Source organism: Hippocampus comes, unplaced genomic scaffold (genome assembly GCF_001891065.2).
Source record: "Hippocampus comes isolate QL1 unplaced genomic scaffold, H_comes_QL1_v1.1 scaffold34, whole genome shotgun sequence".
Lineage (NCBI taxonomy): Eukaryota > Metazoa > Chordata > Actinopteri > Syngnathiformes > Syngnathidae > Hippocampus > Hippocampus comes.
This window is the reverse complement of record NW_017805008.1, coordinates 635,422-660,468: the sequence shown is the minus strand read 5'-3', so window position 1 is coordinate 660,468 and position 25,047 is coordinate 635,422. Positions and strand designations below refer to the sequence as shown.

Sequence of the window (25,047 nt, the reverse complement as noted above, 5' to 3'; positions counted from 1 at the left end):
TCAATGTTGCATTCAATATATTTATTCATCATTTCCTTTTCAAGCACATTTTCCCCGTACATGTGAATATTTCCAAGGAAAAGGTCGAGTGAGATCAAAGTGCTGACAAATGGGGGAGGGGGGACCCCCACCCCCTCAAATGGTCGCCGTAGTTATCACGGCGACAAAAACCTCTCGTCTTCCAAAAATAAAGTTAAGTGTGACATGTATATGTCCACCAGCACTCACTCACACACACACACACACACACCTGCTGCAAAAAAAAATACAACTCTTGAGAAAGTTCTCATGGTATAAAACCACTGACCATCCATCACCACCACCTAGCGAGCAAAACAAGACAATGTGGGCGACACCTGCTCCTCACACAGAGTATGCACAAGGGAAGCAGCGATATTTAACACTGACAAATTTACAGCAGAAAAAAAAAAAGATCAGAAAACTAACAGACAAAAAGGCACTTTAACCCTCACGTAAATTTCATTTATCCCTCATGGCGGGCTTACTGGCAGACACCTTCAGTCATCAGAGACAAATAGCGTAAACACAAATACAGGCCACGTGGTTTCTTCAAGTTTTCTTGGCACTTAAATTGGCAAATGCTCGCGACGAGGCGCAGCATTTCCACCTGCCTGCGAACACAAGCAAAAACAATGAGTCATCACTCAGTGATCGCCAACCAAAGAGCACCACAAGGCTATTCTAACAAAGCTAAGATGGGTGTGCGAGCAAACAAATCTCTCCAACTCACAGGAGTGCGCTCCCAAGATTGAGAGTCCCTTACACTAGCTCGAGGGCGGTCTAAATCGATGCACCCACCCAAAATTAAGGTTAAAAAAAAAAAATAGCGATGGGGGCGGGATAATCAATCGCTGAGCAACTGCTCGTTAGCTTATTTACCTTCTTCATCGGCTAAATAGGACAAAGATTCCTCAGGGGGTGCAGGAGGAGTGAGTGGGTGAGATGGGGGCAGGGGGGACAAAAAGAACAGGACGAAAAAATAAAACTAATAAAAATGAGCTCCAAACACCCACCAGGATTTTTCTAAATGGGGCTTTGCGCTAGCAAGGCTTCGTTTAAAGGGTCCGGAAAGAAATGACAACCTGCCTCTCCCAAGCCAACTCTATCAACTAAAAATTAAAAGCGAAAAAAAACAAACAAAAAAAACCCTTGTTGGTCCAGAGTGGGAGTGGGCAGCATGTCACTGGAAAGCACTCGGCAAGGTGCATGCGAGCCAGACGGAGGGCAGGGGGAGGGCGGTGGGCCACCCGCACCCTCAACTCCAGATAAGAGTTGCTGCCGGTTATCTGGCGCAAACACGGGCGGAGGCGGCAGCTTACTGGTAGAGGCAAGCGATTCTGAGAAAAGGCCAAGGCCCAAGTTGGGGACAGTTGGTGTTGCGGTCTGTTTGGGTGGGGGGAAATCGCTGCCCCTTGCGTAACAGGCCAACATACAGGGGTCGTCGACACCGCTAATAATAATAGCATGATGTCATCAAGCACACCTGGTATCTTTACCCATGACCACACATGGAGTTCAGGCAGCAAGCCCCTCCACCTCACTCCAGTGAAGACTGAGTGAGGATAATTATAGAAGCAGGCTCTGGTTGCAGGGCCAGCGTGGGGACTCACCACGTGCTTCTGCATGGAAGGCCCGAGTAGGACCGTGGAAGCGACGCGCCTTTTGGGTCTGGAACGCCACAACACAAAAATCAAGCTGTGTGCTTTGTGGTCACAAACTCGCGTTGTCATGATTAGTCATTTCGATGCCTCTGCTTGAAGGTGCCGACACAAGCACAGGCACTAAGTTACGAACGCAGTGATGCACGGTTACGTGACCAAGATCAACTCATCTGAACACATTCAAACAGATTATTTTTTTAAACACATTACAGGCACTTGTTTTTTTTTTCTTTTCTTCTTAGTGCACCTGTGAGAGATTTCAAAGTCAAAAAGTGAATTAAAAGAAAATTGATTCCTCATAATATACCAGATTCACCAACCCCTTTTTTTTTTTTTTTTTTTTTTACTTTTGGGGACACCTTATTACACTTTCCCATAGATAGCATTTTTCAACATTTTCCACCTTTTTCGTAATCAAAGGACGAAGGAAAAAAAGAAAAGCAAAGAAAAAAAAGCCAAATTTAAGGCTTCATTGTCATCAACAGCCCTTTCACCTTTTAAGGAGTGGTCGGCATCCAGCAAGAAAGAAAATTGGGAATAACACTTAAAAATATCACATTGATGCATCGGAAGAGAAGGAACACCAAAGGGTTCCCAAAAAATGAAAGGCTTCATTCAGAAAATGTCGTGACCTTCTGTTGTCTCATTTTTTTTTCTTTTTTTTTTTGTGCCCCCCCATCAACCCGTCAGTTGCACGGCAGCCATGTGGGAATGTTCTGGTTGGCCACGTAGTAGTTGCTGAAGTTGTGGTCGCGCACGTACGGCGCCGGCTGGTAGTAGCAGGTGACGCAAGAGGCGTCGGGTATGGCATTCTGCTCGGCGAGTACGCGGAAGGCCATGAGCGAGATGAGGTGCAGAGTCTGGCGCCGCTCGTGGCCCATGAGGCACACGGTGCTCTCGTTGACCACGCGGCGCAGGATCATGAGGTAATCGTACTTGCTGGACTCCTCCCCGACAAAGTGGCTGTGGAGGTACGCCTCCACTTTGCGCTGCTGCTCGCTGATGTCGGGGAAGTCGATGAAGAAACGCGAGCACATGTAGCGCTCCAGGCCCTTGAACTCCTCTTCGCTGGCGGGCCGAAAGTCACGCACCAGAAGGTTGCAGTACTTGAGCAGCCCGCCGCCGCGAATCTCCTCAGGACGCTTGGTGGCGATGAGCTTGTCGCGCAGGTGGCCCAGTGCCACATCAAAGTCGCCGTACACGCTCTCGCCGTTCACCGCCGGGTGGCACTCGGGCGACATGGGGATGGCGGCGGCATCGCCCGCCGCGTAGAAAGCCAACACCGAGTCCAAAACGATCTGGAAGGAGTCAACGCTGAATTCGAATTGGCGGCGGATGCGGTCGACGAACTTGAGCTCCACATTGCGGCCGTTGTTGTTGGACAGCGAGATAAGGCTCCAGCGGTCCTGCTCCGTGTTGACCTTGACCAGTTTCTGCACGTAGGCCTCCTTGAGCGTCGCCGGTGTGATCTTCTCCTTGTTGACACCCTCAGGCAGGAAGTCCAGCAGGGTGCCCAGCACCACGTCGCGGATGAGCCGGAACTCGGACTCGTGCGGCAGGTCCACCCTGAAGATGACGTCCAGGTCCTTGTAGCTCCAACCCAAGTCGCGCACCAGCACGTGGCTGGCCGTCGAGCCGTTCAAACGCACGTCCTTCACGCAGACGCCGCTCAGAGTCAGGCTGGAGCGCACCCGGGCCACAATGTCCTTCAGACGCACCTCCAGCGTGGGGAAGTTTCCGCGGCCGTGGACCGGCACCACCTCGCTCAGGACCTCATCCAGGCAGTTCACTTGCTCCCATGACAGAACGCTGACGGCGGCGCTTGTTGCCACTTTGGCGGCCATCTTCTCACGTTTATTTTCTCTGAGGAGAAAGTGGAGACGTGACGGTTACCGGATTGGAACTTTTCATTTTGACTTTTGAAATTCAGTTAGTTTTAATTGGTTTTCTTTATTTGAAAAATACTAACACACACACACACACACACACACACACACACACACACACACACACACACACACACACACACAAAAAACATTTATATTTTTGCTCTAGTTTTACTTTTTTTAAACATAAAATGTGGTTTTAGTTATTTTAATCAATTGAGAAAAAATGTTTATTCAGTTTTTGTTTTTTTTTTATTAGGTGTCGTTACCTTGCTTGATACAAACCAAAGCAGATCCATATTGGTACCTTATCAAATACCCCAATATATGAGTTTTTCCAGAGTTAAAAGTAAGCAACTTTCTGCACAATTACAATTCATTAAAACAAATACATTTTTGGGCATTCTCATTACATTTTAGTACGCAACAATGTACAACGTTTACTTATATAAATAATGAAACTGTGACACTTTTGGACAACTGCTCTAAATGGAGTCAGTCAATGGTAAAAATAATCTGCCGTTTAGCTGAATTTTGTGAAGGGCTATAAATTGGCCCATTAAATGGTCAAGCCCAAAATAAGAATTCGGGAAAACCTGCCGTTACATGCCGTTCCCTTATTACAGTACACTTAGTGGAATAATGAAATGGCAAGACAAACACAAGCTGCAGTGTTGCTCTGCCATCAATCATCTTATTCCGTTACTTTCGACACATTTTTTAAAAGGTCAACAGCAGTGGTTTTACTTTTATTTCATTTGAACTTCCAAATAAAAGGAAAGTTACGGGTAATAAAATGTTGCCTACACTTGCCACCAAACCCTCATGTCATGAAGAAATAATTGTTCTGACTTATGAGATTGAAAAACGGTCTGAGCCAGTTTGCAGAGCAATGTAGGAATACTGTACATCAGTGTTTTTCAAACTTTTTTGGGCTAAGGCACACTTTTTTGGGCTAAGTGGTACACCACTAGCTAAATGTGAAAAAAAAACACTTATTTGAATAATGAACGTGTTATATTGTTGCTATAACCGTTGTTAACATCGAAGAATGACGTTATAACAGCTTGAATTGGAATCAAATGAACACAAAGAAAAAAGTATTTTCTCATCTTTCATATTGTTTCACCTTCGTCCTGCATACATGCGTCACAAATTCGCTTGTCTCTCATCTAAACACAAGGCAATTGGCTAGCTGTTGCTGCTTCCTAGCGGTATGGGAGGGTACTACTGGGCGATAGGCACACAGGCATACAAATTGGATATTTTCCCGCGGCACACATGACAATGTCTTGCGGCACACTGGTGTGCCGCAGCACAGGGGTTGAAAAACACTGCTGTACATTGTCACACAGTTTTTGACCCTTCCAGAGTGCAAAGACAAGTAAAAAGCTTAGCAATTTATGGCTGAGCGTGTTCATTTGCATATTTACTACAATTATGACTGTACTGCTGCATCATCAATGATTGTCCATATCAGCTTGGGCAGTGTTTCCCAACACACAAAACATGTTTTTGTTCAGTTTATGCCAATGGAGGGAGCCTCATGTTGTTGCAACACACCAAAGTAGGGTTGGGCGATAAGTCAATATCAATTGATATGATAGACACGTGAGCGATATCAATAGAATATACTGTCGATAACATGTTTGATAGGAAAAAAATTAAGTTTGTTCAAATATTTTTCAAAAAGGCTTTTGATCTTTATATTGACCTGTTTATTTGACAAAGTTGTTTTGAATTATGAAAGATTAAATACGATATGTAAAAATAAAATGACCGAAATTCAATGGGGTTTTTTCCCCTCCAGGTGCTTGTATTCAATAGTTAAAAAAAAAAAGATGTAATATATCGATATTGACCAATATGATGTAGTTATATCGTTATATACTTTTCACAGTCATATCGCCGAGCCCTACCTCTATGAGTGCCAGGATGTGGCATTCACACAACAGCAGATAGCAATATAGATTGTGTTATTTCTGCACTGTGGATGAATTTTTGAACGTGTCAGGAACAATTGCGTCACCGTTATGATTGTATAAGGACGAGTGTAATGCTTGAGGAGAACATGACTGTAAATTGACAACTGTAAATTCACTCATGTGGTTGATATGATGTGATTGTGTTGACTTACTGTTATGCATTCTCGTCTTTAGCGTGACGCAAGTGCATTTCAGCGAGCCACCACCGTTTGCTCAGTAAATGGCTTCTATCAACAAAAGGTACTACAAAATTTGTCATCATTCTTGACATTTTCCTCCCCATAAAAGTTTAAGAAATATTGTTTGGATTACATTTACATTGGACTGTTATGGAATTAGTGCATTTACACACACACACACACACACACGCACACACGCACACACGCACACACGCACACACACACACACACACACACACACACACACACACCTCACAAAAAGTTAGGCATGTTTGATTTTTGGGTGAAATTTCAGGACGACTCTAAAATACATTCAAATATTTACAGGGGAACTTAACGTGACCTTCTCTAAGCTTTTGACTGCGTATGTCCAACTACTCTGGCTCCGGCATTCCATGCGTTTGCATGTTCTCAACGTGCCTGTGTGGGTTTTCTCCAGGTACTCCAGTTTCCTCCCACATTCCAAAAACATGCATGGCAGGTTAAGGGAGCACTCTAATTTGTCCGAAGTTGTAACTGTGAGTGCGGATGGTAGTATGTCTATGTGTGCCCTGCGATTGGCTGGCAACCAGTTCAGGGTTTCCCCCGCCTACTGCCTGAAGACAGCTGGGATAGGCTCCAGCACGCCCCTGAACCCTTGTGAGGATAAGTGAATCTGAAAATGGATGGATGGACGGCCATCTGTTAAATGTTTCAGTACCTTTTGCACAAGTTGCTGTTATCCAACAAGGAGCTTCATGGCAAAAGTCACAACAGGTATTTGATCCTTCAATCGACCAATAAATGTCCTGGTTCAATGAGAGCTGCTGCTTAAGAAGTCGTCATCATTCTGTTCACATTTTGAAATGCGACGGACGACATCCAACAATGGATTAACAGTACCTTGCCTTTGTCATGCTTTAAACAGGACGTTCTCAGACGGAAGCGGCCACTGAGTGTCAAAGTGTCATCAACAGGTTGCAACAGAGATATAGAGACTGGAAGAGTCACAGAAAGATGTAGAAGTGGACATCCTTTGGCCACATTCCATGCTGATGACCGCTCTATTGTGAACAATGCCCTGAGAAACAGGATGATGAATGCCAGTCGACTCCAGGCACGTTTGAGGGAGGTGAGAGACACCCAAGTGTCAAGTCAGACCATTTGAAATAATTTACATCAGCCCGCTCTGCATGCTAGACGACCTGCAAGGGTACACGACCACATTACCAGGCAAAGGCATCAGCGTCTTGCATGGGCCTGGGCACCCCAGTGCGATTCTCTGATGTAAGTCGATTCATGTTGAGCAGAAATGGTGGCCGCCAACAATGTTGGAGACGTCAAGGAGAGCACCCCAGAACCTCAATGACCTGATGGCTGCCCTTCAAGAAGAGTAGGATGCCATGCCTCAGCAGACGATAAGCTGATTTGTGAACAGCATGAGATGTCGTCAAGCTGTAATTGATGCTCAAAGGGAACATGACGAGTTATTGAAACGTTGACATTTTTTTTGTTGTGGTGTACCCATTAACTTTTAACTTTTTGTTGTTGTTTCAATGAATTGCTTGAGATGAAGAAATCGCCAGTGCATCCTTCGACTTAAATTTCCTACTTTCATGGTAAACTTTTTACATCTTGCATAAATTTCACTTGAAAGCCAAATATCCCTATCTTTTTGTGAGTAGCGTGTGTGTGTGTGTGTGGGTGGGTGTGGGGGTGTGTGTGTGTGTGTGTGTGTGTGTGTGTACACACACACACACACACACACACACACACACACACGCAGACACTTGCACTTGCAGAAAGAGGACTTATTCTCTTTAATGAACGGGTGGAGCAACAGGTTCCTTGTACATTCTACCATCTACTCTAAGAGCATTTAATTTTCCATGTCCATCCACTGGATGCCATTAAAACTATACATGCTGTAGCTAATGATCTCCGAGTGCCGTCAGTCACTTTGCTGGCACGTCAATCAAAAAAAAAAGTTTCGTTTGAGTGTGTTTGAATGGTAGCCAATGAGAGCAGCGTTAATCCCAAGTGTAAATAGGGTTTGGCAATATTTGATTTCACCCGTGTGTAACAGCATCACAAACACAACCACCCACCCACGCACCTACCCACCCACCCACACACACCAGAGTGAGTGAGGCTTCCAGAACAACTCGAGCGCTCGGTCCATTATGCCACTTTTCCAGAGTCTTCCTTAAAAACACACGTACACGCACACATGCACGCGCACAACCACATCCAAAATTAACCAGCCAGACTCGAGTGAAAATAAGCTACATTTAAATCGTACAAAGCTTTGGTCTCCCGCAAAAAAAAAAAAAAACACACAAAAAAAAGCGTTTAAAACGCCACATCGGTAACGTCAACAAGGTGGGTAGCAGGTTTGCTAGTTATTGAGTTTGCGAGTTAGTTCTGAACTTAGCTCGCCCATATGGCGACACTCGGCACCGGACATTTAACACAGCTGTTTGGCATCAGTCCACCAGACAGCGGAACTAAACGTTACATTCACGTAAACCGCTCCAAACATACGTTTTTAATCGAGAGTCATTCTGGTTTTAATTTAGCCGGAATAAAAGTAACACAAAACAAGAGATGGGAGAAATACCTACGTTTTCAAGAGTTCCCCGCGGTCATTCAGGGTGTGTGGGGAGGTGTAAAAAAAGGCAGAAGATATTACATTTCCTTCGTGCATTCGCAGAAGCCAGCATTAGTCCACGCAGGCTTGTGACACCGACACGCGTCGAAGACAGAAAAGTTCGCTCTTTACAGCGTCCTCCCAGTTGTTGGAAATGCAGCGCTTTTATAGAACCGTGGCACGACAGAGTGGATCAGATGAACATCCGCGCAATGATAGAGTCCCACGATGACCTACTTGTTCTGAGTGTGTGCGCGTGTGTGTTTTGATTTGGGTTCTCAAATTGAAAAAATAACTCAACAAAGCTATTGAATGAAATGCAATATGTATGAGATTTATTACAACGTGATTTTAGCGATGTATTTCTGTTTGTATCAGTGTGCCCGATGAGTACGTTGATTGGTCATCCGTGTTTTGCGTTGCTATGCGACTGGAGCAGGTTCCAACTTTAGAGCTGGCGATTTCTCCACTTGATGGAATATTTTGTTGTCTTACATAGGAATACATTTATTGAAAATTGAGAGGAAATATTCATCATAAGGGATTGATGGGCGAGCATGTTTGTTCACGAGACTTCACAATGTTTTTTTTCTCTTCAGTAATTCTCGTTATTACACGGATCATCTTTTGCGGCTTCGCTGTTTCACCCATTTTTTTCGTGCAGTTTTTTTTATGTAATTGTGTACCACATTCTGATTGGTTAAGGAGCTATAGACGAATGACAAGTCTCCCCCTCATCGCTGTACAGCTTGCAACATTTTCTCCATGACAAAACCCTCAATGTCGACGAAACGTTCTGTACAGTATTTCTAAAAGCTCCTAGTTATTTGTCAGAAAACATAAATTTTTTGTTAGGTTTTTTTTATGCCTGGGCGTGAAAAAAAGGTTTAATTTTTGGTTTCATTCAATACAGTATTATATTGTATACGTGATGATCCTAAAAAATAAAGATGACTACTTCACAGATTTCACTTATCACGGGTTCTTTTTGGAACATAACTCCTGTGATAAATGACGGATTATTGTATATAAAAATCTGAATCATCTTCATTGGCCAAGTATGTAGAACACACAAGGAATTTGTCGATTGATTTCATTTTATTTTGTTTTGTTGTGGTGAACTGTAGTTCAACGTCTGTATGTTGGCTTATGAGCAAAATTACCTAGTAAACGTTAGCTTGCCCATCATCTTAACCATATACATAAACAAACTCATGATAACCCAAATAAAAGTTATATTTTTACCTAATTTCATTCATATGAATGTAGCCTACTCAAAGATGGCCTGGGATGGAATGGTCCGTCCGTCCCGGACAGACGCCCATTTTGGGCACAAAGAACGGAGGACGAGAAGCTTTTTAAAAAGGACACACAAAGCAAGGACGTAAGTGAGTTTTCGTCCATTACTTTAATGACTCCTAACCGACGTATGTACCTATGGACACCCATTTTACCAACAACTGACAGAAACAGGCCCAGCCTGTTTTACGTGTGTAATCCGCCAACACTGTACACTACTTCAGACCAAATGTGACACCCCGCTTGTCTTGTGCGTGTTGACCACGTTTGTATGCGGGAGGGAGTGACTTCACTTTGCTTCAAGGAGACAATAGGAGGAGCCCTCGTTCTCCGTCCAAGTTTACACTTCGCCAGTCATTCTGGTGACCTACGGCTTTTGTGTTGACAGCTAAATGCTGTCTTGATTGACACTTAAACAGCTGTAAACTATTCAATCCAGCCAGTAAAGAAACCCGGATGTGTTGTATGTGTCTCGATGCCTGCCCGCCCTCCAAGATGCATATGCCCCCTCCCCCCATTTGAGGCACGGATTTCTAAAACTGAAGTTTTTAATTATTATTATGTTATTTCAACAATTGGTTTCAGTTGGTATTGCCGAGGGTGGGGTGGCCCGGTGGTCGACTGGTTCGCGCGTCGGCCACATAATGCAGAAGTGGAGGGTTAAAAAAATGTTGATGACCACCGATCGCAGTGTTGGCACATTAGGTGACGTTTAAATTCCTACATTAAGGTTTAAAGAAGAAGTGTATTCAAGCTGTTGACTGTGGTTGAAAATATTTCATGATTCAAAAATATTAAAATGAATGTTGTTCCTGTCGGTCGTCATTCATTTTGCCACACCGTAGCCTGATCGTGTGGTAAAGATTCACAAGCAACTACATGAGGTGTTGTTGTGTAATGTGTACGTGAATGCGGGTCACACTGAAAGAACATCCTCCTCTTCGGAATGGTAACATGAAACCAGCAGTGGAAGTGTGTGTGCGTGTGTGTGTGTGTGTGTGCGTGTGTGTGTGTGTGTGTGTGTGTGTGTGTGTGTGTGTGTGTGTGTGTGTGAGGGGTAGACCGAAAAAAGGGGTTCTACATCACTTGCGAGTCAGCCAGCAGAAGAGGAAGCGAATCAGCAGCATGGGAAATCCCTGACTATGTAGAGACCGTCGATTGTGTTCTCTTTCATGTTGTGCTAATGTAATAAAAACACTCAGTGGCCATTTATACCACGTTGTTTTCAACTTACAAAATACAAAACATGACGTGAGGTACACATTAGGTTTTGATAAGATAAAAAAACCTTTATTTGTCTTACAATGGAGAAATTCCCAATTTACAGCAGCAAAATGATGAAAGGGAGAAGTAGAAGAACAACAAGTATATAAATATAAATTATAAAATATAAATATAAGCATATTAAAAATGGGTGAGTGGGGGTGAGTCCAGGTTTTCAGGTGTGTCTATTCAATAAGCTAACAGCAGTTGGCAGGAACGAGCGGCGGTACCTCTCCTTCTTGCAGCGCGAGTGTGTCAGTCTCCGGCTGAAGGAGCTGCCCAGCGCTGTCAGGGTGGCCTGGAGGGGCTGGGAGGGTCTGTCCATCATAGTTTTTAGCTTGGCTAGCATACTCCAGAGTGTCCAGGGAGCAGCCCAGGCCAGAGCTGGCCCTCCTGACCAGTCGGTCCAGTCTGTTTCAGTCCCAGATTGAGATGCTGCCTGACCAGCAGGCTAAGCCATAATGAATGGCTGAGGCCATCACAGTCATAGAAGGTCTTAAGGAGTGACCCCTGAACTCCAAAAGACCTCAGTTTTCTGAGTAGGAAGAGCCAGCTCTGCCCCTTCCTGATCCGAGCGTCCGTGTTGTTAGACCAGTCTAGTTTATTTTTGAGAAGAACACCCAGGTACTTGTAGGAGGTCACCCTCTCGATGTCCGTACCCTGGATGTTCATCGGTGCAGGTGAAGACAGTTTCCTACAGAAATCCACAACCAACTCCTTAGTTTTCCTGGGGTTGATCTGGAGGTGGTTCTGCAGGCAACAGACCATTATTTTTAGTAGGCTGTATAACACTGGTCTTTTTGTTTTATTTTATTTCTATCCCAACTCCCAATCAGTTGTATGAGAGTGAACCTGAATGCCACTTAACCTTGAAATATCTACATGGGAAATTTGACAGCAATCTTTGGAACAGGTGCTACAAAGTTTGTGTATAGTGAGGCCTGTGTCTACTAAATTATCAGGACAATATATTTACTCGTGTTTTTTTTTTTTTTAAATGGGACAGTGGTAAGTGTTCAAGCAGGATTTTGAACAGTTCTGAAAGCTGTCTGCACTCCCATCGCATTGTCCCTGCACCTGTTGGTCTGTGAAGGGTCGTGGGGAATAAAATCTAAACGGTGAATGAGTGAAACACATCACATGATCATACCAACAAAACACAAGGAGCAGAACGCAGATGCCACTTATCACCCCCCCTCGACACACACATACACGCACACATCTAAGGAGAATAGGACATTACATTGCTTCACAGTAGATCGTTTTTATCTAACCGGTCATGTAAAAAAAAAAAAAAAAAAAAAAAAGTCCATTCCATTTTCTGTGCAACATCATTTAAGGATGAATCATCCTCATTATTAAAGTGAGACGGGTGCTTAATACATTTTGAAATTACTTTATTTCGCAATAGCCAATTATCATGAGGATAATCTTGGCCTTGGTCAAAATTGATTTGGAACGTACAATGCGGGTATGGTAAATGAAAAATTAAAAAGTGTAAAAATATTGCCTGCACATTTGATGAAGGTTTTATCATTGGCCATAGTTGGAGACTGGAATGGTTAAATTCTAATTTTCATTATTCCCAATGGACCAAGTCCATTAACATATTAAACACGCACACAGACACAGACACGCGTGCGCACGCACACACACACACACACACACACACACACAGACACTCAGACACATTCTTAAGACCACGTGCAAACACAAAGTAATCCATTAGCGGTTGCACTGTGACCTTATCTGTTCTCGGTAACTGAGTCAGGCCACGAACAGCTCACAACTTCCTGTGACATCACTTCAAGTTCATCTTCTTTTATCACAGCAGTTTTGTTTTTTACTTCCTGGTGCTCCATGCTCATAAAAACGGTGCTCGCGTCAACTTGATGAAAATATTAAGTCTATAATCATTATAATTAAGGCGGTATTTTGGCACAAGTAGTTAGTGCATGAGTAAACATATCTTCCAAGTATCCTGTTGCAATGTGAAAACAAATTCAGTGGCAGACGTACGTATTATAGGATTGACGTACAGGACCACAACAGTTGGATTCAAGGCTGGATTTTTACTGCCCATAAATTTTGTAGGACAGGGGAGATATGCAGTAGCAGCGAAAAGGCACTGTGGGAAAGTCCGCATGGTAACGCACCTGTTGGCAGCCCTCACGTCAGAGAGAAGTCTGCGTTGTCACTGCTAACTGGTTGGGGCATCTGCTGAGTAATTTCGACATACAGGGAACTTTCTGAAAGCCAGTTTGTACACAATGAGACCAAAAGTATTAATGCTAAAACCACATACGCTAAATTTGATTTTGAACTGAAACAAAAGACAATCACTTAAATATCTCGTGATATACCCGCATAATAAACATTAAAACTCTTTATATAAAATTTGCCTTTTGAGCGGCAATTTGTTTATGGTGCCCTCTTCTTGCCCAAAAAGATAAAAAAAGTAAAAGATAAATTATGTGATAAAACATTAATTGTACTGTTTTGAAATGATAAATGTTGAACATATTCTGTTTTGTTACGTTTATGTTGCTTAAACGTCAGAGTGCCTTTTAAGAATGTTTTTTTTTTTTTTTGTGGTGGGGGGGTGCTGTATTGTGTATACATTTTGTAGCATAAGGAACCCTCGACTATTTGTGGTTCACAAGTCAAGAATTGATCTACATATTTGTGATATTTATTCTGTGGCGCTTATCCTGAGCTATTCGCGGAATCTGTATTTTTGGGCTCTTCCTGTGACCCTTGCTAAAAGGAAAGCACTGTAGTAATTGGTGTCAAAGGAGTATGTTCAAACAATGCATCTCAAATGTTCATCTTCGACTGTCAGGGAGGAGGTAAGTTTAGCGTGGGTTGTTAGGAGATGTGTAGTATGTTTTTACTCTGCTGACTGGGTATTCAAAAGTTCAAATGAACTATTGAGGTCTCCTAATGGTTTCAAAGGTGCTATTTTCACAGGTTATTTACAGGCTATTTTTACAATAGCCAGCATCCTTGCACCTGCGGGTACATTTTTAATGACCAAACCATATGGAAGAAATTAATTTTTCTGAGTTTTAAATTATATATAAGTGCTTTGGGATCAAAGTTTATGCTATACTTAAGTAAAGCACACGTTTTCAAACTCGTGGCCTGGGGCCCCAGATCTGACCTGTAACAGCATTTGACGTGGCCCACGAAGGCTAATTATGTGCACCGACTTAATGACTCTTGAAAATATTTTTCCCTTTAACAATACTGAGATAAATGATATTGCAAGTATTTTTTGTTACTAATCCCCCTTTACCAGAGATATGTGATTTCAACAGTCGGCCCGGTGGTCGGCTGGTTAGTCCGTCGGCCTCACGATGCAGAGTTGCAGGGTTTGATTCTGGCTCCTGTGTGGCGTTTTTCATGTTCTCCCTGTGTCTGTGTAGGTTTTCTCCGGTTTACTCCCTCATTCCAAAAACCATGCATGGCAGGTTAATGGAACATTCTCTATTGTCCCTACACGTGATTGTGCTCACGAATGGTTGTTTGTCTGTGTGTGCCCTGCGTTTGGCTGGCAAACAGTTCAGGGTGTACCTCGCCTGCTGCCCGAAGACAGCTGGGATAGGCTCCAGCATGCCCCACGACCCTTGTGAGGAGAAGCGGATCAGAAAATGGACGGATGGGTGATTTCAACACTCGTTACCCAGCAATTTGTTGTGTTGTGATAATATAAGACGATCATACACTTACTGTATTTAGCCAAAAAAATGAGTGTGACACCCCCGGACTATTATTATAGGTAATTTTTTTTTTTTTTGTGGCCAGGTTCAGTTCTTGACTCCTGAGAAAAGTGGGAGTGTAAAATATATAAAAAAACCAAAACATCCTAATTAAGACTAAAATGTGAAACAAAATGTAACAACCTCATTTATCTGACTGTATTTGTCATTGCAAGACAAGTTTAAAAGCAAACATCACAGATTTACCAAAGCCAACATTCACACCATCAAAACAACTCAAGTCCCTCCGCACTTGTAGCAACAACTTTATTGAATTTTGTGTTGACTTTTCAACATATTTACACACACCTTTTCTTTGTAGTGAAGTAAAAATACAAAGAGAGAACACAGTCACTCATTGGTTGGCTCGCTGCGGCTACATGGTTGACAGGATTCTGAAAGTGATGAACGAGGAAGGTGTGGGACATCATGAAAATGAACGCATACTTGAAATGAACGCAACAAAATGGATGCACTTCCTCCAAATTAAGAAATAGTGGATTTTTTTTTACTTTAAATAATAATAATTTAACAAACAAGAAAATCCCACAAATTTACATTTGCACACAGGGATCCCAATAATGCATGGTGTCACTGTCTAACTGAAAATACATTTCTCAGAATTTTGGATTATCTTTTCATCTGAAATGCCAGGAAAGGTCATTTGTCATTTTATGGATTTGAGAAAAAACAAAAAAACAAAACCTCAGAACATCTGGGGATACATGCTTTTCACTGAAAAGCGACAATGTGTAGCCGTTTTTTTTTTTTTCTTGAAACAAAGTCACAGCTCGATTCAGTTTGCTTTAAAAAGTCACATTCAGAAAATCCCATTAACATTTTAACTGTAAGGTCGTCATTTCAGTCCTGCGTCAATCTGTTTCACTTCACAGTTCTGAACTTGAAGAACCCCCTCAAATAAAAAAGAATTCATAACGTCTGACAGTAAAAGAGCATGGTATTGGCACAACTGTGTCACATCAGACGATAAGGCTTAATCAAATTAAGTAAAATAATTATTAATTAATAATTAATGTATTAATTAATTAATAATAAATAATTAAAAAATAAATCAAAATAATTAAAACAGGACAAAAAAAAGTAATGGTTATACATTTTGTAGCATAAGGAACCCTCGACTATTTGTGGTTCACAAGTCAAGAATTGATCTACATATTTGTGATATTTATTCTGTGGCGCTTATCCTGAGCTATTCGCGGAATCTGTATTTTTGGGCTCTTCCTGTGACCCTTGCTAAAAGGAAAGCACTGTAGTAATTGGTGTCAAAGGAGTATGTTCAAACAATGCATCTCAAATGTTCATCTTCGACTGTCAGGGAGGAGGTAAGTTTAGCGTGGGTTGTTAGGAGATGTGTAGTATGTTTTTACTCTGCTGACTGGGTATTCAAAAGTTCAAATGAACTATTGAGGGCTCCTAATGGTTTCAAAGGTGCTATTTTCACAGGTTATTTACAGGCTATTTTTACAATAGCCAGCATCCTTGCACCTGCGGGTACATTTTTAATGACCAAACCATATGGAAGAAATTAATTTTTCTGAGTTTTAAATTATATATAAGTGCTTTGGGATCAAAGTTTATGCTATACTTAAGTAAAGCACACGTTTTCAAACTCGTGGCCTGGGGCCCCAGATCTGACCTGTAACAGCATTTGACGTGGCCCACGAAGGCTAATTATGTGCACCGACTTAATGACTCTTGAAAATATTTTTCCCTTTAACAATACTGAGATAAATGATATTGCAAGTATTTTTTGTTACTAATCCCCCTTTACCAGAGATATGTGATTTCAACAGTCGGCCCGGTGGTCGGCTGGTTAGTCCGTCGGCCTCACGATGCAGAGTTGCAGGGTTTGATTCTGGCTCCTGTGTGGCGTTTTTCATGTTCTCCCTGTGTCTGTGTAGGTTTTCTCCGGTTTACTCCCTCATTCCAAAAACCATGCATGGCAGGTTAATGGAACATTCTCTATTGTCCCTACACGTGATTGTGCTCACGAATGGTTGTTTGTCTGTGTGTGCCCTGCGTTTGGCTGGCAAACAGTTCAGGGTGTACCTCGCCTGCTGCCCGAAGACAGCTGGGATAGGCTCCAGCATGCCCCACGACCCTTGTGAGGAGAAGCGGATCAGAAAATGGACGGATGGGTGATTTCAACACTCGTTACCCAGCAATTTGTTGTGTTGTGATAATATAAGACGATCATACACTTACTGTATTTAGCCAAAAAAATGAGTGTGACACCCCCGGACTATTATTATAGGTAATTTTTTTTTTTTTGTGGCCAGGTTCAGTTCTTGACTCCTGAGAAAAGTGGGAGTGTAAAATATATAAAAAAACCAAAACATCCTAATTAAGACTAAAATGTGAAACAAAATGTAACAACCTCATTTATCTGACTGTATTTGTCATTGCAAGACAAGTTTAAAAGCAAACATCACAGATTTACCAAAGCCAACATTCACACCATCAAAACAACTCAAGTCCCTCCGCACTTGTAGCAACAACTTTATTGAATTTTGTGTTGACTTTTCAACATATTTACACACACCTTTTCTTTGTAGTGAAGTAAAAATACAAAGAGAGAACACAGTCACTCATTGGTTGGCTCGCTGCGGCTACATGGTTGACAGGATTCTGAAAGTGATGAACGAGGAAGGTGTGGGACATCATGAAAATGAACGCATACTTGAAATGAACGCAACAAAATGGATGCACTTCCTCCAAATTAAGAAATAGTGGATTTTTTTTTACTTTAAATAATAATAATTTAACAAACAAGAAAATCCCACAAATTTACATTTGCACACAGGGATCCCAATAATGCATGGTGTCACTGTCTAACTGAAAATACATTTCTCAGAATTTTGGATTATCTTTTCATCTGAAATGCCAGGAAAGGTCATTTGTCATTTTATGGATTTGAGAAAAAACAAAAAAACAAAACCTCAGAACATCTGGGGATACATGCTTTTCACTGAAAAGCGACAATGTGTAGCCGTTTTTTTTTTTTTTTTTAAACAAAGTCACAGCTCGATTCAGTTTGCTTTAAAAAGTCACATTCAGAAAATCCCATTAACATTTTAACTGTAAGGTCGTCATTTCAGTCCTGCGTCAATCTGTTTCACTTCACAGTTCTGAACTTGAAGAACCCCCTCAAATAAAAAAGAATTCATAACGTCTGACAGTAAAAGAGCATGGTATTGGCACAACTGTGTCACATCAGACGATAAGGCTTAATCAAATTAAGTAAAATAATTATTAATTAATAATTAATGTATTAATTAATTAATAATAAATAATTAAAAAATAAATCAAAATAATTAAAACAGGACAAAAAAAAGTAATGGTTATTGAGCTCAATTCAAGACTTATCTACATACAACCATCACTGAATGTGATTGAAACTCAATTAGGTCTGCAACTAATGAGTATTTTAATCATCAGATATTTTCGATATTATTTTGTTGATTCATGAATGGATCAGATTTTTAAAGAAAAAGCTTTTCTTTCCATCCCTGTATTAAAAAACAGGACATTATTTCAAATTGAAAAAAAAAGTAATGGTTATTGAGCTCAATTCAAGACTTATCTACATACAACCATCACTGAATGTGATTGAAACTCAATTAGGTCTGCAACTAATGAGTATTTTAATAATCAGATATTTTCGATATTATTTTGTTGATTCATGAATGGATCAGATTTTTAAAGAAAAAGCTTTTCTTTCCATCCCTGTATTAAAAAACAGGACATTATTTCAAATTGATTAGAGAAAATGCACACATTAAGATTGAGTTAATGCTTTGGTCTATAACATGTCAGAAAATAGCCCAAAATGTTCATCGCTCTCTTCTAAAGTACAAGCAAATGTTTGCAAAAGTATGATTTTGACTCAACGTAATACAGTCAAATCCACAGTCCTATTTTTTTTACCCCCTCATCGATCTTTGAATTCACCTTCAAGAAAGGTTTTGCCAAAGCAACTTCCAAGTCACTAAAGAAAGGGGCATTATAATTTCTTGACAATTGAATTAAACAGAAAAAATATGATATTGTGAGTGCTGTTAGTTGATTATTTTGCATTTAAAATGATCCGTGTCGCTTGCTGTAGTTTCAGCCAGGGATGGCATTTGCATCTCAAGTTTCAACCATGAATAACTGCAAATTAGCCGAGAGCAATATCTTGACTTGGTCAAGTTGTCAGCTTTCACAGAAGATTTTCTGGCTTATTGTAACAAGGTTGGGGGGGTGAAAAAAAAGACTCGCAGCAAGTAACTTCCTTAACCCAAAAGAAATGAATGATGTGAGAGGAAGTCAGGAACGATGGATATAAACTCATGAACAAGTCATCTTAAAGATGGAAAACCACAGACCACAGGACCTCGAATTCGATTTACCTCATTTCAGAACGCTGATGATAGCATAACGTTGATGGATACAAAGGCAGGAGATGACAAAATATTTTGAACGATGAAGAAAGGTGGCGGCCAAAGAGTCAGATGATGGTGCGACTGATTCCGCCCGGAAACAACAGATGAAGCAGAACAGACGGAAAAGGGGTAGATTAAAAAAAACAAAAAACAAAAGTGGGAAGAGCCAAAAAAGCAGCATCCAATTATAGCGTAGCAGCAGTTTTTTTTTTCATTGAAGGGTGTGGTGGGGGAGGTGTTTTTGGCTGAATTGATGATACAGCCAGTCAGACTGTTGCTCTGTTGTCTGCTCTGAAAGATCCACATCTGCTCAAAAAAGAAGACGGCCGCCAAGATTGTGGCCGTGAAAGCAACAGTTCCCATTCAACTGGTGCGTCCCTATTAAAGAGAGGAAGATAAAGAGTTTGGTCAAACAAACCCCAAACATTGGAACAAAAACGAAACGTGTCCACTCTGGAGCACCAGAGTTATCAGGGAGTTCTCAAGCTCCGATATGGTCCACATCTGAAGAACCTGATAAAAGTCAGTCCAGTGTTTATTGTCGGGCGGGCAGGGGGAGACCTGTTCACTGCTGTGACGGCTCACTGCCCGGCAGGGTGATGTTGCCCAGGTGGAGCACAGGAAGCGGATGAGCCTCTGTGTTGAAGACCCAACTTTCCAACGGCATTAGATCGTCACTAGAAAAGAGCAGGTACAGATACCTAGCCGACAGGGAGAAAAAAAAAAAAAGATCACACACATGAGTTACGAGAGTGATGCAAAATAACTGACAATACCAACAGACCTCGCTGTGTTTGCAAATAATAAAATAATAGGTGCCAGGGTACAGAGAAGCTACTTTAAAAGGGGTATTTGCTCACATGTATGTCTGAAATAAGTAATACATGAGTAATTTAGCAAAATGTTAACAGCAATCCTAGCATGCTATCACTTTCACCCTCAAACGAGCACGGCGGGTGCCATTAATCCGAGCAGCAGAAAGGAATATAGAACCTCTTTTACACAGGCCTTCTTTTTTTCCTCGGATGACGTCTGTGTGAAAGATATCGAGACGGGATGAGCACTTTTATGTTTTTTTTTTTTAATCGCGTGGTTTGTGCTGTTTTTGTATCTTTTCGAGAAAAGGCTTCTGACAAAAGTTAAAATGGCCTTTGGTTCAACGATCGAGCACTACATGTTGCTTTGGCATGCACTCAACAGTCTATGAGCTTACTTGAGCGTCTCCGCCAAAAAGAAGCTCTGCTGCACGTCATCGTACGTCGGGTTCGAAGAGTAGACGTCCTTCACGCCCGAGAAGCCTCCACTCACCCTGCAGTACTTGTCGATGGCCTGTAGGGGGTGGTAGAGGAGACGTTTGCGCCGTTAGAAAACAAAATTTAAATAAGAATCATCTTTATTGGCCAAGTATGCAGAACACACAAGGAATTTCTTTTCCGGTAGCACAGGCTACACTAGTATCATCAAGGACTCCATCTCTCAAGCTAAATCATAATACTACTCTGGACTCATCTGCTCAAATACTGGAAATTCTAAGACTCTCTTTTCTCTCTGGAACAAAATCATTCACCCACCTGTCTCCCTACCCCCCCACTTTTATTCCTCTGACGCCTGTAACGCTCTGCTCCTATTTTTCACTGAAAAGATCAACAAAATCCACCAGCACCTGGGCTCCTCTGTACCCCTGCCCACCCTCCGACCTCCCTACTCCTTGTCGACTGTTATCCTCTTTTGAACTCCCCCATCCCTCAATAATCTCAGACTTCATTATCAAATCCAAGACTTCCTCCTGTCAGCTAGATCCCCTCCCCACAGTTCTGGTCAAATCCTGCTTACTGTACCAAATCCACCCTACACAAAACCAACAGTTTCTCCCTCACAATTGATAGCTCCACCGTGTCCTCCTCCCTTCGGGTTAAGAGCCTGGGTGTCATCCTTGATAGCTCTCTATCTTTCCATTCCCACATAAATAACATAACCCGGTCCGCATATTTCCACCTTCGTAATATCAATCGTCTCCGTCCCTCTCTCACTCCCCACACCACTGCTATCCTTGTCCACAGCCTTGTCACCTCCTGTATCGATTATTGCAATTCACTCCTCTTCGGTGTCCATCAGAAATTCCTCCATAAACTTCAACTGGTCCAGAATTCTTCAGCCCGGATCATCACTAGAACCCCTCCTTTCATCACATCACCCCCATCCTCCGACAGCTCCACTGGCTCCCTGTCAATCTTAGAATCAACTTCAAAATACTCCTCTATACATTTAAAGCCATCCATAACCGTGCCCCCATCGGTCTGACCTTCTTCAAATTTCCGTTCCCTCTCGTTCCCTCAGGTCTTCATTCTCCCTCCACCTTTGTGTACCCTCTGCCCGTCTCAGCACGATGGGGTGCAGAGATTTCAGCCGCTCTGCCCCCAAACTCTGGAACTCACTCTCACCCAACATCCGAAATATTGATTCTCTTCCCACATTGAAAATCACATCTCAAAGCCCACCTATTTAAAATTGCATACTCAGTTTAAATTCATCTCTCCTTTTATTATTTATAATTTTATCTGTGGTTTTATTGTTCTTGTTTTGATTGTAAGGTGTCCTTGAGTGTTTTGACAGGCGCTTAAAAATAAAATGTATTATTATTATTATTATTATCATAAACAAGGACATGACAATTCAGTACAGTGGTACCTCCATTTACAAAAATTAATTGGTTCTGGAAGAAATTTCGTAACAAGAAAATTTTGTAAGTAGAGACACATTTTCCATGTAAATGTCCTAATCTGTTCCAAGCCCCCCCAAAATTCAGACATAAATGTTTTCTAAAGCATAAAAATGCATCAAAATATGGAACAAATACATGTTACAATTAGAATATTGCACATTTGTGCATAATGTAAAAACAAAGACAAGACGAAAGAATAAAAATGGTCATTTAACTTTTAAGTGCACCCTCATTGTTTTTTCTTGCCCTCTTTAGTTCATGTTCTCTCTCAGAAGTGTTTTTTGCCTGCCGTTTTGTAAAGAACTGATCCGAGGGGTGTTTGCTTTTGTCGGCTTTTAACAATCCTTCGAAAAAGACCAAGAAAAATATCAGCATAGTGAGCGATCGCCCGACTGGTGAACACTTTTTCTGGATGATTCGCATTTACGTAAAACTATCGAACGCCTCATGGCCCCAGGGGCGAATGACGAGGATGCTGTAGAGAGACATATCTATCCTATTTATCGATCTATCTACACACATAGACATATATGGTAGAGGTCCCTCTTAGCCAATGGGATGCCAGGATGCTCGGTAAGAGCCAATGGCAGAGCAGCTATAAGTATGTTGAGTTCGGGAAACTCGGAGCTGCGAGTAGCAGCCCATACTGTATTTTTTTACCTTTTCGTATCTTGAAATTTCTTTCATAACAAGAGGCAATATTTTCATGTTGAGGCGTTTCGTAACTTGAAAAGTGCGTATGAAGCGACGTACATAAGTAGAGGTACCACTGTATATGGTCTCTTCGTGCAAGGTCTAGTGGAAATAAATACAATCCATCATTTGTTTTCATTATTCTGAATAGGTATGCCACAATATCACATAACACAGATGCACACCTGTCTTGTTTTTTTTTTTAGTTTTTCCTTACCCTCCTGGGGGTTTAGATCAGGGGATGTTGTTAAGATTTGTCAACTGTGGGCATGTGAATCCCTGTAAGCCATTTCTGTGATTAAGGGCTATATAAATAAATTTGACTTGCCCACTGCATGGAGGCTAGGCCATGCTCCCAAAACGCTTTCATTCCAGAAGTTTTTGCGGCACTAAATTAGCGGTGGTTGTTTGTCTTTAGCAGAGTGTCTCTGTGCAAAGCATGCAGAATGAAGTCATTCTTTGATCATCTCACCTGTACCTCAACTGCCACACCCACACGGTGCAAGTGATCGACAATTACCCGCTGGGCAATCAAGGTTCTCTTCATGTTTTAAACAACATCCCTCTTAAGCCCGCCACGCCCCGAGCCACGTGCGTTTTGATGTGCGTTTGTCCTGACTGCATTAATTAGGAGCAAGCGTTGCCCATTCAACTTCACTTGATTGCTGTTAAGTGATTGGTCAAGGAGTGGGCCCCCTGACTTATTTAAAAAGCCCACCACCTGCACTTTCTCTCCTCTCCAGCCTTTCCACCAGTAGGAAATGCCAGCAAAGTGCTTGGTTATGCATGGCCTTGTCAACTGCTTTTACGTAGCAATCACCTACTTTGTGCTTTGTGTAGACTTTGTAGGAAATGTTTCAAGTTAGAACACAACCTTTGTAAATACCTGTAAATATCTGTAAATATTTATTCAAGCAGAGCAGTCAAAGGAGGGGGAAGCCATTTTTGTTTTAACGCGTTTTCTCCTGTTTTTCCTTTGTAGGAGGTTAGTCAGCTATTTGTCTTTTATTTCCCTCTTTTTGTTTCGGGAAGTTTCAGGGTGTTTTTATTTTGTTTGTTATGTTGGCCTATACTCCATCTGAAGCCAATAGAATGGCTCCTTATGAACTCAATTGACTGATGCCGTTGGTCTTTCTGGGCGTGAGAAGACTGGGGGAGCACCCACACATATGTCCCAAGGTTTCTGCTCCATGTACAGCACTTTGCATACAACAATGGTTGTTGTAAAGTGCTCTATAAATACAGTTGAGTTGAGTTTCCCTCCACTGGGACATAACATGGTGAAGAGAGAGGTGAAGAGAAACGTGCTGCTACTTTCGGTGAAGCCCAATCATCAACCCCCCCCACCCCCACACACACACGTAGCAAACACAAATTAGGAGACAGTATGCCAGAGAGAGGCACGCGAACGATCAGAATCAAAGCGTGACAAGACACAAGGGAAGGTGCTGGGCAGGGCTGCGACGATGCGCAGCCAATCAGCTCACGGGATAAATCCACTCGTGCTGTCATTGGTCGATATTGCACCGGGAACAAACCATGCATACAGGCGTGTACAAAACCTCGGAGTCATTTTGCATTTTTTTTTTCTGAATACAGTACTTTGGAAAAAAAAATGCGATGTACTGAATGCTGCCATAAATGAAGCACGATATAACTAGTTCATGCAAAATAAGGGAGGAGCAAACATATAGAAGCTTGCACAACAGCCCTCTACCCAAATCATTCCACGTTGTACTCTATGTATACTGCAATTGGCATGCTCGTTCACTTGAAAATGTCCTCTGGGATACGGTTTAATGTCCATGAGGTTTTGGAGAAGCTCTTTGCCAGTGGAAGTAACAACAAGTAACAGAAAGAGGATTGTGTTAAGGAGGACCCTGATTTTGAGGCATTCTCATCTGATGAGTGAGAGTTGTGATCCTCCTGTTGTCTCTTAACCACCAGCAGACACGACCCCTTCCAAAAATGAAAAGATAATATGGTAACAATCCAGACACTTGCATGACTGTCACTGAGTGCTTGGTTTCATTTCGTGGAGGCTAAGCCAATGGATGCCAAGTAAACCTGCCAATTTGGCATCAAAATATGGAAAGGGGACTTTTTTGGACCAACTAAGTAATGCAATTGGTGAAACCTCAGATTGAAAGAAGATGGTGCCTTACAAGAGCATCGACGGCTGCTGCAGCAATTGTGAGGGACATACAGACAAACACCCGAATTCCTCCACTGGTACAAGAAATGTGGAAAGTGTCTCTCACACACACACACACACACACACACACACACACACACACACACACACACACACACACACACACACACACACACACACACACACACAAAGAATCCACCTCCCCCACCAAAAAAACGAACTATGCCACTGTCACTCCCAAGCGCGGATAACTAAAGAGGACGGGTGAGGGAGACTTTATGAGTGAGACAAATATCTGACCAAAAAAAAAAAAAAAAAAAAAGGAGCACAAAAAAAGAAGGAATAAAA

General features: G+C 42.0%; 2 protein-coding genes and 1 long non-coding RNA gene across 6 annotated transcripts in view; 1 reads left to right on the top strand and 2 right to left on the bottom strand.

Moving 5' to 3' along the window:
* Positions 1-16,314, bottom strand: tent5c (terminal nucleotidyltransferase 5C). 3 transcript variants are annotated; one of them, XM_019860154.1, is made up of 2 exons: positions 16,304-16,314; positions 1-3,543 (listed from the first exon to the last, which is right to left on the bottom strand). In XM_019860154.1, the coding sequence occupies exon 2, from the start codon at positions 3,524-3,526 to the stop codon at positions 2,369-2,371; it is 1,158 nt and encodes a 385-aa protein (XP_019715713.1). In that variant the 5' UTR covers positions 3,527-3,543; positions 16,304-16,314; the 3' UTR covers positions 1-2,368. The 3 variants fall into 3 exon arrangements, with proteins under 3 accessions (XP_019715713.1, XP_019715697.1, XP_019715706.1); XM_019860138.1 differs by lacking the exon at positions 16,304-16,314 and adding an exon at positions 8,336-8,525 and having other exon boundaries at positions 1-3,545; XM_019860147.1 differs by lacking the exon at positions 16,304-16,314 and adding an exon at positions 8,333-8,515.
* On the top strand, positions 15,751-18,403 carry LOC109510098 (uncharacterized). The gene is made up of 2 exons (XR_002167071.1): positions 15,751-15,785; positions 18,258-18,403. It is a non-coding gene; the product is annotated as an uncharacterized LOC109510098 (long non-coding RNA).
* A 933-nt stretch (positions 18,404-19,336) lies between these two features.
* Positions 19,337-25,047, bottom strand: part of man1a2 (mannosidase, alpha, class 1A, member 2) — a 125,344-nt gene continuing 119,633 nt past the window's right edge. For both annotated transcript variants that reach the window (XM_019860102.1, XM_019860094.1), the window contains 2 exons: positions 20,343-20,458; positions 19,337-19,830 (listed from right to left, as the gene is read on the bottom strand). In XM_019860102.1, coding sequence (XP_019715661.1) covers positions 19,695-19,830; positions 20,343-20,458 — 252 coding nt within the window. In that variant the 3' untranslated portion in view covers positions 19,337-19,694. The remainder of the gene's footprint in view (positions 19,831-20,342; positions 20,459-25,047) is intronic.

Coding starts and splice junctions, on each gene's coding strand:
- tent5c (XM_019860138.1), bottom strand. CDS start 8,418: ATGCACGAAGGAAATGTAATATCTTCTGCCTTTTTTTACACCTCCCCA. Junction 3,546..8,335: donor CGCGGGGAACTCTTGAAAAC/GTAGGTATTTCT, acceptor CTTTCTCCTCAG/AGAAAATAAACGTGAGAAGA.